At 44.0% G+C, this 18870-nt stretch overlaps 2 protein-coding genes across 2 annotated transcripts in view; one reads left to right on the top strand and one right to left on the bottom strand.

Annotated features, from left to right (window-relative positions):
• LOC140367333 (uncharacterized) overlaps positions 1-10730 on the top strand; it is a 41500-nt gene extending 30770 nt beyond the window's left edge. Inside the window, exons 5-9 of the mRNA XM_072453761.1 lie at positions 935-1072; positions 1308-1450; positions 6648-6818; positions 7457-7565; positions 8358-10730. Of these exons, the coding sequence (XP_072309862.1) occupies positions 935-1072; positions 1308-1450; positions 6648-6818; positions 7457-7565; positions 8358-10073 (2277 nt within the window). The 3' untranslated portion in view covers positions 10074-10730. The remainder of the gene's footprint in view (positions 1-934; positions 1073-1307; positions 1451-6647; positions 6819-7456; positions 7566-8357) is intronic.
• Positions 10731-16610: 5880 nt separating this feature from the next.
• Positions 16611-18314, bottom strand: LOC140367246 (transmembrane protein 60-like). Its single transcript, XM_072453613.1, has 2 exons — positions 18208-18314; positions 16611-16955 (listed from the first exon to the last, which is right to left on the bottom strand). The coding sequence occupies exons 1-2, from the start codon at positions 18289-18291 to the stop codon at positions 16638-16640; spliced, it is 402 nt and encodes a 133-aa protein (XP_072309714.1). The 5' UTR covers positions 18292-18314; the 3' UTR covers positions 16611-16637.
• Between the last annotated feature and the right edge of the window lie 556 nt (positions 18315-18870).

The following is an 18870-nucleotide window of genomic DNA, read 5'->3' on the forward strand; positions in this document are numbered from 1 at the left end:
GCATAAGAAATAAAGTTATCAAAACAAAGAAACTAAAATAAATCAGTGTCACATCAGCTAAACAAACACTTGGTAAAAACAACATAACTTTATATTGAACTTATTTGAAGACATGGGACCATCACAACATATTTACATGTTCCTGCAGTTTTACGAGTGAGCTGAAAACTGCACAATGACTTTCAAAGAGGATTTGGCCGTAGTCACAGTTTGACGACAGCAGAATGATTTCCTGTGTCTCAGAGGAGCAGCGTGGCAGTAACGGTCTCTTATTAAATATAGTAAACCCATGTCACCTCGAGTCCTCCTGTTTTTATACAAGCTCGAGTTGGCTTCATGAAATGCTCTGTTCTGGTTATTATCATTATTCATCCAATGAAATGATGGCACATCTTGTCCAGCGTTTAAGTCCCATTTAATCAAACTTTTGATTCTGAAGTCTGAATGTAATATTTATAATGTCAGTTATAAGTTATTTTCAGTCAGAATTTATGTGGTATAAACTGGTCTTGCTTAGGGGTTTTGGTTCAATTTTTAAAAAACAAAGAATGAGAAAACAAAGAGCGAGAATCCTGCATAAAATTGTCTGAAAACACAGTCTACATTTACAATTATAATATCGGTCCAGTCCTTGATTGTGGGGTTCATTTGTCATCAATCCTGCTGCCAAATGTATGCTCTAAAAGGTATCCATCCTCTGTGTCCATAGAGGGTGTTTTGAGGCCCAGACACATAGTAATTCTAAAGTCAAAGTGGATGGCAACGGCTTTGTTTATCTCGGTCCTAATGTCCCAAAACACATGGGCCACTTGGCAACCACAGTTTCTCACAGCTGGTATTTCCCCGTCTGCTCCGTTCATCGATGTCACATTCCTACAGAGGAAACCTGAGCTTGATTCGATCACGGTCAATGCCTTGTTTCTTTCAATTGCAGGTGAAGAGATCGTACAGCCACGGCACGTACAGAGCGGGCCCCATGAGGCAGATCAGTCTGGTGGGAGCCGTGGACGAGGAGGTCGGCAACTATTTCCCAGAATTCCTCGGGTTTCTGGAGGAATCTCTCTTCCTAAAGGTGAGCCGCCTGTTGGAAAGTAGGGCTGGAAGATCAATCATTATGTTTTCCCCCCTCTTAACTGTAAGATTACTAATTTATTAAAACGCCACTGCCTCAGGTTCTTGTTTATTCTCCCATATTTCAGTTCGTCTAACATTGAAAGCAGTAAAACCTTTAGATAAATTGTTTAAACCTTGTGCTGAATGAGCAGAATGTACAAAAACGCCTTCTTGTTTGTGTTTTGCTGCTGCAGAGGACTCTTCCGTGGGGCACCTTTTCCAGCCTGAGGTACATGGAGCCCAAAGACAGCGACGACGGGCCCATCCTGTGGGTGAGGCCTGGGGAGCAGATGATTCCACTTGCTGATATCCCCAAGTCGCCCTTCAAAAGGAGACGGTCAGACTCTTTATTTTTTAGCAAATGTATTGAGCCACAGATGCTTGAGCGATTTGTGGATCCGTCTAATCACAGTTAATAGAATCCCTGGGCGGCTGCCGTATCTCACACAGAAGTTGGTCATTTTGTTGAGAACAGAGCTGAGATCATAGATTAATTTTAAAAGTTGCGTCATCAATGCATCAATGGTACTTTGGATGACACATGGCTCGAGGCTGCGTCTGTCTCTCTCTCTCTCTCACAATGTGCTAATGTGTGAGCCAGCAGCTATTATTATCATGATGCTAAATGTTTGAGAGGGATTAATGCCGTCAGTAATCGAGGGCTGTTTACAGAGGTGGTTAGTACTGTAGAGCACAAGTCGCACACAAGGCAATTCAAAGTGCTTCACACAACAGGAAAAAACGCATTAAAATCACAGACATGAGTGCAAAGAAAATCCTTTCAGTCATATGCACAGCTAAACAGCTTTTTGTTTAGATTTGAACATTGCCAGAGTAGAACCTGTCTCAAATCTTCAGGAAGAATGTTCCAGATTTTAGCTGCATAAAACTGAAACGCAGATTCCCCATGTTTAGTCCTGACTCTGGCACCAGCAGGAGGCCGCTCCATGTTTAGTCCTGACTCTGGCACCAGCAGGAGGCCGCTCCATGTTTAGTCCTGACTCTGGCACCAGCAGGAGGCCGGTCCATGTTTAGTCCTGACTCTGGCACCAGCAGGAGGCCGCTCCATGTTTAGTCCTGACTCTGGCACCAGCAGGAGGCCGGTCCATGAGTCCTGACTCTGGCACCAGCAGGAGGCCGCTCCATGTTTAGTCCTGACTCTGGGCACCAGCAGGAGGCCGGTCCCTGAGGTCCTCAGAGTCCGAGATGGTTCATATGGCACTAACATGTCCAAGATGTACTTTGGTGCTAGGCCATGGAGAGACTTGTACACAAGCAGAGCTGCTTTAAAGTCTATTCTCTGAGCCACAGGGAGCCAGTGCAGAGACCTGAGAACAGGACTAATGTGATCATACTTCCTGGTTCTAGTCAGGACCCGAGCAGCAGCGTTCTGGATGTACTGCAGCTGTTTTACAGCTCGTTTGGAGAGGCCAGTGAGCAGGCCGTTACAGTAGTCTAATCTACTGGAGACAAACGCATGGATAAGTCTCTCCAAGTCTGCTTTAGACACTATATTTCAGATTTTAGGAATGTTTTTTAGATGGTAAAAAGCTGCTGATGTTGATGATTTGATGTGGCTGTTAAAGTTCAGGTCTGAGTCCATTATTATCCCCAGATTTCTAACTTGACTTAGGTTTAAGAGCGAGACTCTGGAGGTGACCGCTAACACTTTCTCTGTGTTTCTGTGGGACAAAGACAATGATTTCAGTCTTGTTTGAGTTCAGCTGGAGAAAGTTGTTTTGCCTCCACAAACTGATCTGTTTGATGCAGTGAATCCACTGGTCCATATTCACCTGCGACAGTGAAGATAGATCTGACTCGTCTGCATCATTGTGATAAGACACATTTTCACTGCATATTCCAGAAAGGACTTTAACCAATTAGGGCAGTGCCCAGTCCTCTGTAAGAGGATGTCCTTATGTAATTTCTCTGACCACTTCTTTGTACTTTTATTTGTGTAAAATGTTAGCGTTTAAAGTTGTGTGGTGTGGTGTTGTGTTGTGTTGTGTGGATGCTTTACATGTGACGTGTCAGAGACGTCTGTGCAGCAGCTGGTCTCAACAGGCTCATCTCCTGATCTGTCTTTAGTCACTTTCAGCAAAACAACAAATCATGGCATTTTAGACGGGAGCTTTCTGTATGATATTGTGAACTTGTTATCTTTCATATAATGCAAGTCAGAACAGTTTCCCTTTGATTACATCGTCCAGATGATTGGCTATACTTTAAGTTGTTGCAATGTCACTGAAACCCAGCAATAATCTATCCCTACGTCATAGTTTCTATGATAAATAATCATGTATATCATAATAATAATTCTCTTTGAGCTCTCTCTGTGATTACACAACTCACTTCATTGTTCTTTTTTTTTTTTTTTTTACATTTTCTCAACATTGAAACTTATTCAAGGAGAACCGTGAGCAAAGCTGCAGTGTTCCTGTTTATCTGCTTTTTTATCATTCTATCATTGTATTCAAGGCAATATTTCACAACAGAGTTTACCTTTGCCGTGAAAGCTAACAGGAAGTGCATGCTAACATCTCCTCCCAGCTCCTGCTTCATGGAGAATAAAACACTCTATAATCAGATGCAGACAGCACACAGCGGTCTGCTTCTGACTCCTAAGAGTTGCATTATATCTTTACTGGAGCAAAACTGTTTTTACTTTACTACATTTAATAAAGTTGGGTACAGCCCCTTTTTAAACGACTCCAACAATCCTAACTCTATTTTAGATTGTGTGTGGTCCAAGCCTTCTTCAGAGTGTGCAGAGAACATTCAATGACATGCGTATATCATTTCAGCCTTTGAGATTTTCGAATACCTGCTGAACAACCATCACTCGACACCAAACATGTTCCTTTTTATTTTTGGGTGGAAGTCATGGTAAAGCATCAGTGTAGACGGGCCATAGTTCAGCTCTGTTTCCCTTTCACAGTTCCAGCAGGTTTGTCATTTGTTACTGTCAAACCCGCTGTGTGTGTGTGCGATTCATCATTCTCTGCTCCCCGACTCTATTTCTGCCTCTGCTGCGCTTATCTCTGAAGGAATGAACTCACAAGTCCACATTAAGCTTTCTTCACTTCCTTTCCACATCCGAGGCCTGAAAGATGAACCAAACTGGAGGTCGCCACATGCATTTTAAGCAGCACCGTGAGAAGGAACATGACCATTTAGTGATCATCCACTATTGGTGACACTATGAGCAAAAAACACAACATCTTTAGTTCTTTTTCATTACTATTCCCATTCTTCTAGTTAGTATGTGATCAGCTTTATACATTTAAAGCAGAACAAAGTCACTTTAGCAATAGAGCTCCCCCTGCAGCTCCTTTGTGAAATTACACTGTCAAAGAACAAACCCAAAAACTGTCACTTATTTATTTTATTTTTCTTCTTTTCTCTTGAAATATGTCGGTATAGTCACACACAAAAACGTTTTAACATTGCCAAATATAAAAAAGAGCCAGTGATACTTTTAGGTCAATGTCGTGTTGCAAGGCTGGTTTTCTGCCCAGAGAGCCTTCAAATGCCCCGAAAATACATACCGATATTTAACCTTCACAGGGACGTGCAAAGACTCAGTGAAATGAGGGCAAAATGTTACTTATTTCTGCTTTAAGGCAAAACACTGCTGCTGAATAGAAATCGTGAGTTTAGAGATATCAATGTTAAACGTCTTCTGTAGTTTACTCCCATAAATATAAGAAAAATAAATATATATGTTCTTCATCATGTAATTTTGCATATAAAATAAGGTATTTTATGTGTGGAAATGGCCAAAAACAAAACTTCAAAAAATTGTGTGAAGTAAATTAGACACCAAACATTGGAGTCTAAATTGAATTGAAATCACGTTGGTTTTTACTTTAGTTGTTACGATCATAATGTTTAACCAAATAACCTGAATAATTGTTCTCTCCAATGTCAGTGCCGCTTGACATGCTTCACAGAAGACTGAACTAACCTTTTCCCGGTTCAAACTACAACGTTAGTAGGTTGAAATAGTCTTGGTGGTTTGCTAAACGGCCATTCAAATTGCAATCTTGGAGCTTTAATTAAGAGTTATCACAATTGGTAAATCATTTTAGCTATTACTTTAGATAGTATAACCTAAAATGTGCTGTTATTTCTAAAAGCTGCTAACTCTGTAGTGTAAAAGGAATTCAATTACAGTCTTCTCTAAAGTTACAGGCATATTATTATTTATCTTGTATCCATCCATCTTCTTCCGCTTTATCCAGGGCCGGGTCGCGGAGGCAGCAGTCTTTTATCTTATAGTAAATTTAAATTGTTTTTCTTCAATGCATGCCCTTTTTGATTCTATATATCTTGTTTTTATCATTGTTCATTGTTTTATGTTGCACTGAATCACCAAAGCAAGTTCCTGTGTTTGTGAATGTTGTTCATTGACAATGGCAATAAACCTTTTCTGATTCTGATACAGTGCAAATCTAATCACAATTACAATATTTGCTAATAATTGCTGACATTCCTTCCATCGTGCTGTGGTTTCATGTGTGTTTGCATGTTCTTGAGCCAAAGCGTGAGCTGACTGCAGAGCTGCGTTTCTCTCTGCTCTTCAGAAGTGTTTTTGTGCTCTGATCGTTCGAACCTTTTGACATTCAGCCCGAACGGAATTGAATCATTTTGGCTTGATATATTCTGGTGAATGTTGGAGCCAATATCCAGCTACTTCAGTGGCCATTTTGGTGGTTAGAAATGGAAATGTTGTGTTTGTGGTAAAAGTCATCTTTTTCTCCTACATCTTTGAGTTCAACTCCTGAATAATGGGAGCAAAAACATAAGTGTGTCTTAAGTTTTGTATTCATAACAACTGCTTCCCTCCTTATGGCATTACTGAAAGTTAACACAAAGCAAACACCAAAAGACTGAGAATAACAGAAAAACCCATTTGTGCTTGCGCCAACAAAAAGCGCAGTGAACAAAAGAGGCGGAGTCAGCAGCTCCCACACTTTAAGGCATTTTGTTTTTTATTCTTTTTGTAGATGACGTGCGGCTCAGCTCAGTAACAGCGTGACTTGTTGTCCACATGAACTCAGCGTCTGCGTTTCTTTTGCCTTATGTTTAATACCTCATATATCTCGTGATTATGATTGACAGTAACTTACCTTTTGAAGGACGCCGCTCTTTCCTTCTCCCTTGTTCTAATTGGCTGGCCTGACTCTGACTCCGCCCCCTGCTCTGTGAACACACTTGGGTTGACAGAGCAAGTTGTTAAAGCCACTTCATAGTGCGACTTATCCAGAGACTCTCCTGTCTCCATGGGTTTAGTCAACTTCAGAGTAAAGGCCTCAGCGTTCAAGAAGGACCCGTTTATCCCAGAACGTAACCAGGTTAAATCCAAGTCTCATGAAGGACCAAACGGGACTAAAGCAGGTCTAAACCAGTGCTAAAAGAGGAATAGTCCCGGAACACTATCAGGTTCAAAACATGAGAGAGTAAACCAGGCCTCCAGAAATCACAAATGAAAAAGTGGCTTATATATTCTTCTGGACTTTCTTTTTTGGCAGGTCCACAAACGAGGTGAAGAATCTGCTGCAATCCATGCCGAGGACCAGTGAGCCTCGGGAGATGCTGTTCGAGGACCGGACCAGAGCCCACGCGGACCACATCGGGCAGGGCTTCGAACGCAAGACCACTGCAGCCGTGGGCGTGCTGAAGGCGGTGCGCTGTGGGGACCGGTGAGAAGGCTTTAGCATCGCTTTAGCTCGCAACCCTTTTTGACACGGAGGGAAATGTGTCCTGGACTCACAGCTTTGAGGACGACGACAAACATTCAATAACGGCAAAGATGCAGTATAAATGAATTCATAAATAAATAAATAAATTACCATGTGGTGTATTTGGGCCTCTGAAGAGACTCGGTTTTGCAGCTAAAATCTTAAGTTGTATTTTATTTAAGTTTATTTAAGCATGTATTTTTTACTTTAAGTCCTTTTCTCTTTGTTGATACTGTGCAAAAGGACAATCCCCTGATCATTAAGATATCTCACCAGCCCCATGAATACAAAGTCCTAAAACATGACTGGGCCTGGTCAGTCTCCGAAATCAATGCCTTTTGTGTCCCAGATACACAATCATTCATTTTCTATCACAGCACAACACATAGTAATTTAATGTGAATATGTACAGCATGTGACTTTTAACTAGCATGGACTAACCATTGGCAACATTTTTTCCGGATGATGTCATTTCGATAGTGAAATTTGAGATGAGCCTGATCAGTTTCTGTGCAGATTTCCAATATGAATATATAATTCCATTTCCAAATAACAGTATTTTAAAATGTTTCAAATCCCTCCATGTGCTGTGTTTTCAGCTCAGAGCCTTCTTGTGTGACCAAAGACGTGATTTGTTTCCACGCGGCTGACTTCCCGTACGTGGTCCAGAGGCTGCAGCTGGACCTGTACGAGCCCCCGCTCTCCCAGGTACTGCACTCACACACAGTTTTACTGAGGAACATGGACCTGCTCCTTTCTCAGCTCTGGATTTATCTATAATGAAAATGTATGTGGGTGCTACCCCCTGCTGGAGTGACCGTGAACTGCAAAGAACAGGATATTAGCCGTTTACTTCAAGTGTACGAATAAATGTTTGAGATTGTACTGCTGCAAAAAAGGAAAATAATCCAATGTAAATAGTGATAATTAAATATGAATTATTCATGTGTTATTATTCATTTGAAATGCCCTCTGATATCACAGATGTGATATTGAGCCAATAGCACTTTTTAGTAGAGCTGCAACTAACGATCATTTGGACCCAGGTGAAGAGGATCTGGTGAAGCACATTATGGACTGTTTTCATTAAATACACAACATTTTCACATTTTCCACATTTTTTTCTTTCAATTATGGCTTGATTTGAATCATAAATCTTATTTTCTCAGCTCATGGCCTGTTTTGGAACCGAAGTATAGACCAGATAATGAATATTAAATACTTAAATTAGTTGACTATTATTTCAACAAACGATTAGTTGCGAATAATCAATCATCTTGTTTCAGCCCAAGTATTTTAACATATCAGCATTTGCCAGAGCAAGTGCCCGAGGAATACACAAAGTACTAATAAATATGACTCAAATCAATATGAATTCTAGATAAGATAAGATATTCCTTTATTGTCCACACATGTTGGGTGATCTGAGGATTGTCCAAATAGTTTTATTAAAGTATAGGTCACATTTCTAATTCCTTTTCCTTGCATTTCTCCCTGTAGTGTGTTCAGTGGGTGGACGACGCCAAACTGAACCAGCTGCGCCGCGAGGGAATCCGTTACGCCCGAATTCGCCTTTGCCACGACGACATTTACTTCATCCCTCGAAACGTGGTCCACCAATTCAAGACGGTCTCTGCGGTGTGCAGCCTCGCATGGCACGTCCGCTTACGGCAATACCATCCGGAGCAAAGACGAGACGAGTCCGACAGCAGCGAGGGCACGGACACAGAGGAGGAAGACGAGGGCAAGATGAAGGTTGAGGAGATGGCTGTCGAGATCAAGGAGCCAAAACGAGAAGGAGAGAAGGAAAGGAAGCTAGCCAAGGAACGAATTAAGAAGGAGGACACGGTGGAGGAAGCCCGGACGACTTTACCAAGTGTTAAAGTGAAACAAGAGGAGGCGATTCTTCCAAAAACGTTGCCCGCTGCGTCATTAGAATCGAGCAAAACTAAAGAGGAAAAAGACAGGACTAAGAATAAGGAGTCGATGAAAAGCAAACACGATTTGCCTGTTGTCAAGGTGAAATCGGAGCACGTTCCAAAGCCCGTTACTCCTTCGACTCTCTCCCCACGACCTAAAGTGACATCCACAAAGCACGCGGAATCTAAAACGTCTTCCAAAAGTTTGCCGCATGAATCGAACCGTGCCAAATCGCCAATCTCTTCGCCTTGCGCAAAGTCTTCCTCGTCGCAGTTACTCTCGACTCCCACACAGTCGACTCCTAGTTCGTGTCCTACCACCTCGATGGCTTCCTCCTCGCTGCCTTCCACGAGCGCTGGAGCGGCGACGACGACGAGTCAAACTTCTTCTAAAACCAACGCGGACTCGACGCGAACCACACAATGTCGCTCGCTTCCTTCCACTTCTCCTTCTCCTTCTCCCTCTTCTTCTGTCAATTTGTCTTCCCAACCGGCCAAAGACGCGAGGACATTTTTGGAGACGAGAATACCGCGGATCTCGCAAGAGCGGAGCAAGCCGGCCGAAGAGAAACCTTCGCAAAAGTTCGCGCCAAACATTTCGGAACCGCGGACGAGTTTGCTTTCAGATCATCGGACTCACCCGCCGCTGGACGTGAGGACGCACATGGACAAATGGTCGCCAAGGACAGAGCAGCACTCGGCAGCCCCGGCAGACCCGTCCCGTCCCGGGTTATATCTGCAGCAATATGCCCCGCAGCACATACACAACCACCCGCCTCCTCCCCTCCCGCCTCCGCCGCCCGTCCCGCCCATGATGTCCCCGCCGTACTCGCACCTCATGCACACGCCGCCGCCCATGTACCCGCCCACGCCCCTCCCCCCGCCGCCTCAGCAACCGCTCAACCCTTACCTCAGCCAGAGTCACCACTTGGGTCACCTGCAAGCTGGCGCGCAGTCGCCGTACTACCCGCCGCTGATGCCGCCTCCCCCGCCGTCGCCCCACACCGCCACGCCCCCTCTCCCTCCCCCACCGCATCTGACCCACCCGTACCCGCCCCAGCACCCGCACTTCAGCGCGCATCACCCCTTTCTGCCACCGCACCATCACCACCAACACCACCACCATCACCACCAACACCACCACCAGGCGTTCCTCTCACAACCGCCCGGGCCCTTCTCTATGCCGCCCCAGTATCACCAACCGTACCCGCCCCCGCCGCCCCCCACGACCTCCCCCCCTCCCCCGCCACCGCTGCCCCCCTCCATCTACCCCCCAGCGCCCATGCATGAAGACTAGTTTTGTACATAAAGTTATTGTTGAAACGATGGGATGATGTACAGAATGGCGAGGGGAGATTCCGCTGTGGCACGGAGTTTATTTAAAGTCTTTTCTGGTTGTGTTAAAGGTACTTTATGTAAATGTTCTAGTGGAGGGCTTCTTTCATTGCTTTGCCTGGAATGTTCCACAGGATGACACCGGGCGGCCTACTGGTCTCGGCTAGCAGCTACAGCGGCTAATTTAAATCCGCGTGCGCGTTTCATGGCAACCACAGAGGGCGGAGCATCGTAACGAGTCGCGCGGACCTCAGAGAAAGAAGGCACCTTGTTAGTTATTATAGTTCATATCTTGATGTACATTAAATGCAAACACCAGGATCATGTAGGGTGAGGCTGACGGCAGCAGTCACAGAAAGTAAATGGGAGCCGGACCTGAAGGAGCCAAAATGGCGCTCCCGCTCACTTCCTGTTTGGAACGCGGCTGCTAACGGGCTAGCTCTGTCCACTTATATACAGTACAGTGTATGATATGGCATTAGACAAGCAGGCGGGGCCAAGTTACAAGTCACGTCTGCGGACAGGTGACTCCGCTCACGGCAAGAATGTATGTTTTTAAAGCAAAATCGACTTATTAAATAAATGTGTGTTATGTCAGTTTTAGTTCCCGGTAAAGCAATGAAATGTCCTTGTACACCTTTAAAGTTGCCACAGGGATGTCAAGATTGCACATTTTAAAGTATTTTAAGAAATGTGGTGATTGTATGATTATAGGAGTCACAGCAGAAGTAGTTTACCGTGTTTCGAACACATTTTTACAAATCTGAAATATCTTTGATTATGAGATTGTTTTGCAGCATCTGAACTCATGGGTAATTAAAACATTTATCAATCCTGACATTCCCATTTGGCACTATGGGTAGCTTTTTTTTTTTTTTTTTTTTTTTCTTTAGTTCATTTTGAGATTTGTTCACGGTTTAGTAGCTTCAAATCTTCAAATCTCTGTTGATTTGGGAATTCAAAATGAAAACGGTGGTGATGAGCTGACCAGACCCCGCGGGGCCTTTTTCTGTGGAGTTTCCGTGTTTTCCCTGAGTCTGGGAAGAACTCTCGCTTTTGAGGAACTTTTGAAACCCAGTGCACTGCAAAAATCTAAGATTAAAATGACATTTGTTTGACCTTGTTTCAAGCCACATTATCTGCCACTGAATATTTGCACTACATAAACTCGTATTATAAAATGTCACAAATTAACTTTAAATAGAATAAATAAATTATGTGACATCATATCAGTAACATTAACATGACTAATTTGTGTTTAACGTCTTGAACTCTGCTCCAGACCACATGCTTTTACTGACAGAGGATCTTGGTTTATAAAGTAAAAACATCTAGAGTAAAATAAATGACTAAATGACTAATCTAGCCAAGATACATGAAACAATAATTATGTAAAATGACCAAAGTAGCTCATTGTCCCAACTAATATTGAATTTAAAGGTGCACTATGGCACGTTTGTGGTCGTGTCCATGGAGATGTCCCACAGTATGGCTAGACTTATCTCCATGGAGACGAACGGGTGGCTCTGTTACACTTGGCCGATGCTCCAGAGTCACAGATGTTTAGTGTCTCTAGAATAAATCTTAGCATTAGCTCAAAGGACAGTTTTACACTCTAATTAATTCAAAAGGTTTACAGACTCGACAATGACTTAAAACAAGGCCTAAAAGCGCTTTGAACCAGCCCAAACCATATTCAGGCTAGAGGCTAATGCTAACGGCTAATGCTAACAGCTATAAGAAAAATACAGGGGAACAGGCTCTAGAGGCCTTTAAATCTTCAGAGTTACTAAGTGCTAAGTATAATATACTTAGCACTTAGTAACTCTGAAGATTTATGTCTATGAGTGACACCACCAGGCAAAGTGACCGGTCAGATCTGTGGAGAGGCATGTTTTCAAGCTAGTTTTGAGCAATAAAAACAACCATTATTAAATAAATATGGCGGGGGACACAGTGCACCTTATTTTCCACCAGAAACCACTGAACCCTTGAGGATTTATTTGTTGTATCAAGGCTTTACATAGACTTCCGAGTCCTTCCATGAATATAAATATATATCATGTAAAAGGGACGATGCCCTGAGAATGAATCTCCAAATCATAATTTATGTTTTGGATTGTGTTGTGCATTATTAGTCTGGCTTTTTGAACAACTTTTACCTTTCCCCCCGTCTTTTTATACTTTAGATTTGTTCAGGCTATTGCCGGCGTTTCTCAGTAGATACAAAGTGTAGCATTAGCAAGTGTAGCATTTCGTTTTTAGCCTGTTACAAACCGCTTTTGTTTTCAGTGTTTCAGCGGATACAGTAAACAAGTATTGACGTAAGCTGTGCGTATTCTCTCTCTCTGTAAATAAATGACAGGATGTGGGTAAAGCTAAAGTGTAAGAAGTTGTATAAGAAGCCACCAAAGCGGAGGGCGGTCTCGTGCGGAGGGCGGTCTCGTGCGGAGGGCGGTCTCGTGCGGAGGGCGGTCCCGCGCGGAGGGCGGTCCCGCGCGGAGGGCGGTCCTGCGCGGAGGGTGGGGACTTTTTTAAACCGTTCTGAGCTCGTGCTGAAAACGTTAGCATTGCCCGATTGATTGTACAGGCCGCTAGCTAATGTAGCCCACCGCGTTTCCCCAGTGCCTGTGAACGACTAAAGGTCCATCACTCAATAAAAAGTCAATAAAAACGTTTAAACGCCTTACATCGAGTCGTTTATATCGCTTTATAGATTGTAAAATGAGATCCCGCTCCATGTGGTCTATGCAGTGCTGTGCAAAGGGGAGACTCTTAGCGACACAACCAGAAATTGGTTAACAAAATAGGCTTATATCAAGTTGTTTTGGCTCAAAGTCTCGGTCTGTGTGGGTAACAGCATTATATGTAATTATGTATACATTTATTACAGTTTCTTTTTCTCTTTGCTCAAGTCAAATCTGTTCTGCTCCAGTACAGGTGTATTATATGTAGTATATCAGGATATGACGGCCGGTTGTGGTTGTTTTTCCATGTTTACACCAGTAGGAGGAGCACATGTTACAGCTGTTACCGGAACTGAGGAGGAAATATGCAAAATCCTCTTGAATTTGGTTTTAATCTGTTTAATCTTGTTACAACAGTGTTTCCTCATCATTAGTTGTATTTTGATTGAGTTTTGTCCTGCGTCTGAGGCTCGAGTGCTCGGAAACCCCCTGTCCCCGCCCACATACACATCCCCGCCCACATCCCTGCCCCTGTCCCCGCCCACATGCCCGCCCCTGTCTCCGCCCACATCCCCACCCCTGTCTCCGCACACATCCCCGCCCCTGTCTCCGCCCACATGCCCGCCCCTGTCTCCGCCCACATCCCCACCCCTGTCTCCGCACACATCCCCGCCCCTGTCTCCGCCCACATGCCCGCCCCTGTCTCCGCCCACATCCCCACCCCTGTCTCCGCCCACATCCCCACCCCTGTCTCCGCACACATCCCCGCCCCTGTCTCCGCCCACATGCCCGCCCCTGTCTCCGCCCACATCCCCACCCCTGTCTCCGCACACATCCCCGCCCCTGTCCCCGCCCACATCCCTGCCCCTGTCCCCGCCCACATGCCCGCCCCTGTCTCCGCCCACATCCCCACCCCTGTCCCCGCACACATCCCTGCCCCTGTCCCCGCCCCTGTCCCCGCCCACATCCCTGTACGTACTCTGATTGATACAGTGTTCTCAAGTGTCACAGCCACTTTTCATGGATAAAAACATGTAAAGGAAAATCTGCCGTTTTGAACAGGAAGTCACTAGACATGTTTTATTATGAAGCTATTATAGATCAATATTTAGGTTTGTATTAATGAAATTATGTCACAGTTCAATACTAAATACTTAAATAAATCTGTCTCGAACACATTCTTAAAGGAGACATATTATTCTTAAGTGTAGTTCACTCTTTTGCACAGCACTGTATTCTAAAACTGAAAATGTAAACTTTTATACACGTAACCTCGTAATTGGCCTGAAAATGTTATTTATTTATTTTTTAGCTTTTGTGATGTCACTTCCTGTGGCTCTGAGGAGAAGAGTTCAAAACTGTTCGGTTCAGGTGTAAAAAATACTCCCCAAACAGGAAATGATCTTATTTTTGTACAAATGTGACAAAGTTATGGTTGGAAATAATAAATATTCATAATTATAACAAGTCTTGTTTGACAGAGTTTATTTATCTCAAGGTTCATTTGTTTTTTATTGTGAATTTTGACTCTTAGCTCTATAATGTGTATATAAGAAGTTTTGTAAAGAGGAAAACTTGTAGTGTGGTTTTTACTTCAAATATGAGCCTCGTTAATAAAAAGGTTCAATGTATAATAAATGTGTTTCTTCTCAAAGTTTGTTCAATCCAATCGATATTTTTTACTCAAACTAAGTACTGCAAAGATAAAAAGTAGTCATTGATTATATTTACCGCGTCTGTAGTGTTTGTTACAGTAATAATCATGTGATTTTTCATGTCACACCAGGACACATTGGATTTACAATAAACTTATATATTTTTGGGATTTATAGTAGAGATAAAGGTGTAGTTTTAGTAAAGTATGTAGTATGTACATATTTCTCTTTATGCAAACAAGTGTATTAACAATCTCTGACATAAGCGACTCATTCTACAATTGTTTGAAGGAAGTTAAAATAACACTAAGACATTTTAGTGTTTTTGTTAAATACAAAAAAAGACTCCATTCTAAAACGATGTACTTTATAGAAGACATTTTGTGCACTGTTGCGTTGAAGAAAAACATGATTTTTGCATCTGGTACCTCTGTTTTTATTTTCACATGACATGCATTTTAACTTTCACTTAGTGCAAACATAATTCAGTTTCAGAATCTAAAACAGTGTAACATAAATAATTGCAATTGTGTTACATTTGTAATACTGTGTAACAATACAAACATCTAAAAAGAACTGTCATTTTTCAACATTGGCTAAAATGACATTTTGGTTTGGAGACGTATCACTTCAGTCTTGGCCTGATGAGATCAAACACACCATTTATAACATTAAAGTATCAGGAATTCAAAGTTGAATCTACAAATATATAATTGACCATTTTACAATCAAATCTGCATCGGATTTAGACTCAATATGTACAAAGAGCAGACAATTACAAGCAGCAAACTGGAACAAACCATCGATGCATTTGTCCTTTTGTGAAAGAAGTGCAGAAACATGACATTACATTTCCAGTGTTGGTTTGTCAGTATTCTCAGGGTTTGGTCCCACTTATACAGTTATGATTCATTTATTTGCTCTGGTGTCAAACTAAATCACTGATGTTTCAAATCCACGTGACAAATAAATAGAGATAAAATGGTTTGGATCAGTACAGTACGTTTCAGAATGATTTGTTTGACGTCGAATTGGACTTGAAGGTGAGAAAAGTAGAGTACCATTTCCTCGAGCTACATGTGCTATTTCCTGTTTGTGAGAGAAGAAGCAAAAGCATTCAAATCTTTTCTGAATAAATACTGTTAAAACACCAAATAATACGAGTCAAGTAGAAGCGACAACAGCCACGTTTCCACTGGTTCACTTTGGAAAGGATCGGTGCGCCGTTCAAAGTGGGCCGTGGTAAGTACTTCCTGTCATAAGTACTTCCTGTGGTAAGTACTTCCTGCAAAAAGGGTCAGCCCCAGACGAGAGAGAAGAGCAAAACGCTGACTTCATCTTGTCATGAACTGTATTTCCACTGATGCTAACTTACATGCGGACAGACTTTTCAAACTCACATTAAGACCCAAAATATTAGACATTCTCGTGCATGATGCATCTAACGTTATCCAAACCCAGTGCATTCCATAAAGAGGTGAAAACGAGGTGTAGACGAGCAAAGAAGTAAATGTTGAAATATAAGAAATAAGTAGTTTCCTCTTTACTTTAGCTTTAGCCACGTCTCAGCGACACAAGCTTGGAATTACTTAACGGGTTTATTGGAGAACAAGCTCCAGTTGCATCATCTGGACAAGAACTTTCGACTCTCATCTAAGAGTCAATCTCAATCCAGAAAACCTTGGATCTGGTTCAGGAACTTTGAAACATTAACGTCTTTATGTGAATTGCTGAGGTAATTTAAAATATAATTCATGCAGGATTTAGATGAGATTTATTACAAAACATTAGTCGTGTTTGGGTGAGGTCAGTCGTTGCCTCTGGACCCACAGCCAGGCCCTGAACACGAGACTCTAACGTGAACCGCTCTGAGGGGCCGGGGCCGGTCGAAACGTGGCTAAAGTAATGTGTGCAAAACCTTCATCGAAAACACCAACAATGTTTCTTTGTCTTTGCTTTCGAGCTGCGGTTGGTCACTTTCATCGTACCAAAGTCATATTCAAGCACATTGGGGCCCTTCACATTGGGGCCCTTCACACTGGGGCCCTTCACACTGGGGCCCTTCACACTGGGGCCCTTCACATTGGGGCCTTTCACATTGGGGCCCTTCACACTGGGGCCCTTCACACTGGGGCCCTTCACACTGGGGCCCTTCACACTGGGGCCCTTCACATTGGGGCCCTTCTAGGCCTCTCTTCTCTCGGGGAAGATGTTGAGGCCGAGCTCGACCAGCGCTCCCAGTAACATGGTCCACAGCGGGATGCACACCAGCGTCAGCTTCACGTCGGCCAGCTTCTCCAGCTTGGCACACAGCGTCAGGCAGAAGCCCAGTTTGAGCAGCATGGCGCTCAGGTACCAGGCGCGCACGCGCAGGTCGGGGGGGCCGTTCCGCGCGTCGTGCACTGGTTTGCAGCGCCCCGCCATCTTGATGGCCAGCATCAGGATGAGGATCCCGTCGAACACCCAGACAGGGAGGAAGATGAGGAACCAATTCCACTGCACCTGGAAAGAGGTCAATAAAGAGGGTCCAATGTGGATTTGTGTGTGACCCTAACCCTAACCCCACGTGTTGTGTGTGACCCTAACCCCACGTGTTGTGTGTGACCCTAACCCTAACCCCACGTGTTGTATGTGACCCTAACCCCACGTGTTGTGTGTGACCCTAACCCTAACCCCACGTGTTGTATGTGACCCTAACCCCACGTGTTGTGTGTGACCCTAACCCCACGTGTTGTGTGTGACCCTAACCCTAACCCCACGTGTTGTGTGTGACCCTAACCCCACGTGTTGTGTGTGACCCTAACCCTAACCCCACGTGTTGTGTGTGACCCTAACCCCACGTGTTGTGTGTGACCCTAACCCTAACCCCACGTGTTGTGTGTGACCCTAACCCCACGTGTTGTGTGTGACCCTAACCCCACGTGTTGTGTGTGACCCTAACCCTAACCCCACGTGTTGTGTGTGACCCTAACCCCACGTGTTGTGTGTGACCCTAACCCCACGTGTTGTATGTGACCCTAACCCCACGTGTTGTGTGTGACCCTAACCCTAACCCCACGTGTTGTGTGTGACCCTAACCCTAACCCCACGTGTTGTGTGTGACCCTAACCCCACGTGTTGTGTGTGACCCTAACCCTAACCCTTGATATTTTTGTATTTATACATGGACATGAGGGTGCTGGACATGAGGGTGCTGGACATGAGGGTGCTGGACATGTGGGTGCTGGACATGTGGGTGCTGGACATGAGGGTGCTGGACATGAGGGTGCTGGACATGAGGGTGCTGGACATGAGGGTGCTGGACATGAGGGTGCTGGACATGTGGGTGCTGGACATGAGGGTGCTGGACATGAGGGTACTGGACATGTGGGTGCTGGACATGAGGGTGCTGGACATGTGGGTGCTGGACATGTGGGTGCTGGACATGAGGGTGCTGGACATGAGGGTACTGGACATGAGGGTGCTGGACATGAGGGTGCTGGACATGAGGGTGCTGGACATGAGGGTGCTGGACATGAGGGTGCTGGACATGAGGGTGCTGGACATGAGGGTGCTGGACATGAGGGTACTGGACATGAGGGTGCTGGACATGAGGGTGCTGGACATGAGGGTGCTGGACATGAGGGTACTGGACATGAGGGTGCTGGACATGAGGGTGCTGGACATGAGGGTGCTGGACATGAGGGTGCTGGACATGAGGGTGCTGGACATGAGGGTGCTGGACATGAGGGTGCTGGACATGAGGGTGCTGTACCTTCCCGTCCAGCTTCAGGACCAGCATAATGAGGAAGATGAGGGTGAAGACCCAGGTGAGCAGCACCCTCTGAGCCAGAGACATGACGGACACTTCAGAGGGTCAAGCATCAGCTGCAGGAACAAGAAACATGGAATTATATTTCACTTTTTATATTTGAAACATGATCAGGTGGAACTGGCTCATCTCAAATGTATTTCTTTATTTTTGTATCATTTTCCTGCTGCAGTTTGATGACCCGAATGACAGCAACATATGAACTAAATATGCGTTTATGCAAGAGTCACGTGCTGTATATATTGAAATAAAAATACTTGCAGATATTAATCAAATAAGTGTAAATATTGATTAATTAAGCATGAATAAGCATTTTGATTTACGCATTATAATTGGTAAGAGGAAATATGTGAGATTACATCAACATAACGACATAAAAGGTTGAATATTGAAGAGAAGGTCAGCTCGGTTCTGCTCAGGAGCTTCTGAACGAGACCGTTTCCATGGTGACGATGCCACTGTGACACATCATGTTTGGAGAGGATTTGGAGCAATAACAAAGACTTCAGGTAGAATTCAGGGGTGAAACTCGGCTTAGCATTTTAGAGACTTTTAAAAGTAACTAAAATAAAGTAAGGTACTACTACTGTGCTACTTTGTTATAAA

This window comes from Eucyclogobius newberryi, unplaced genomic scaffold, assembly GCF_026437365.1.
Source record: "Eucyclogobius newberryi isolate DKJ021-1_F unplaced genomic scaffold, fEucNew1.0.hap1 SCAF_2, whole genome shotgun sequence".
Classification (NCBI taxonomy): Eukaryota; Metazoa; Chordata; class Actinopteri; order Gobiiformes; family Gobiidae; genus Eucyclogobius; species Eucyclogobius newberryi.

Bases quoted from the DNA above. Each gene is read 5' to 3' on its own strand.
- LOC140367246 (XM_072453613.1), bottom strand. From the start codon at position 18,291: ATGTCTCTGGCTCAGAGGGTGCTGCTCACCTGGGTCTTCACCCTCATC. The intron at 16,956-18,207 runs GTACAGCACCCT...ACCTCTTTCCAG, and splicing joins TCCTGAAGCTGGACGGGAAG to GTGCAGTGGAATTGGTTCCT.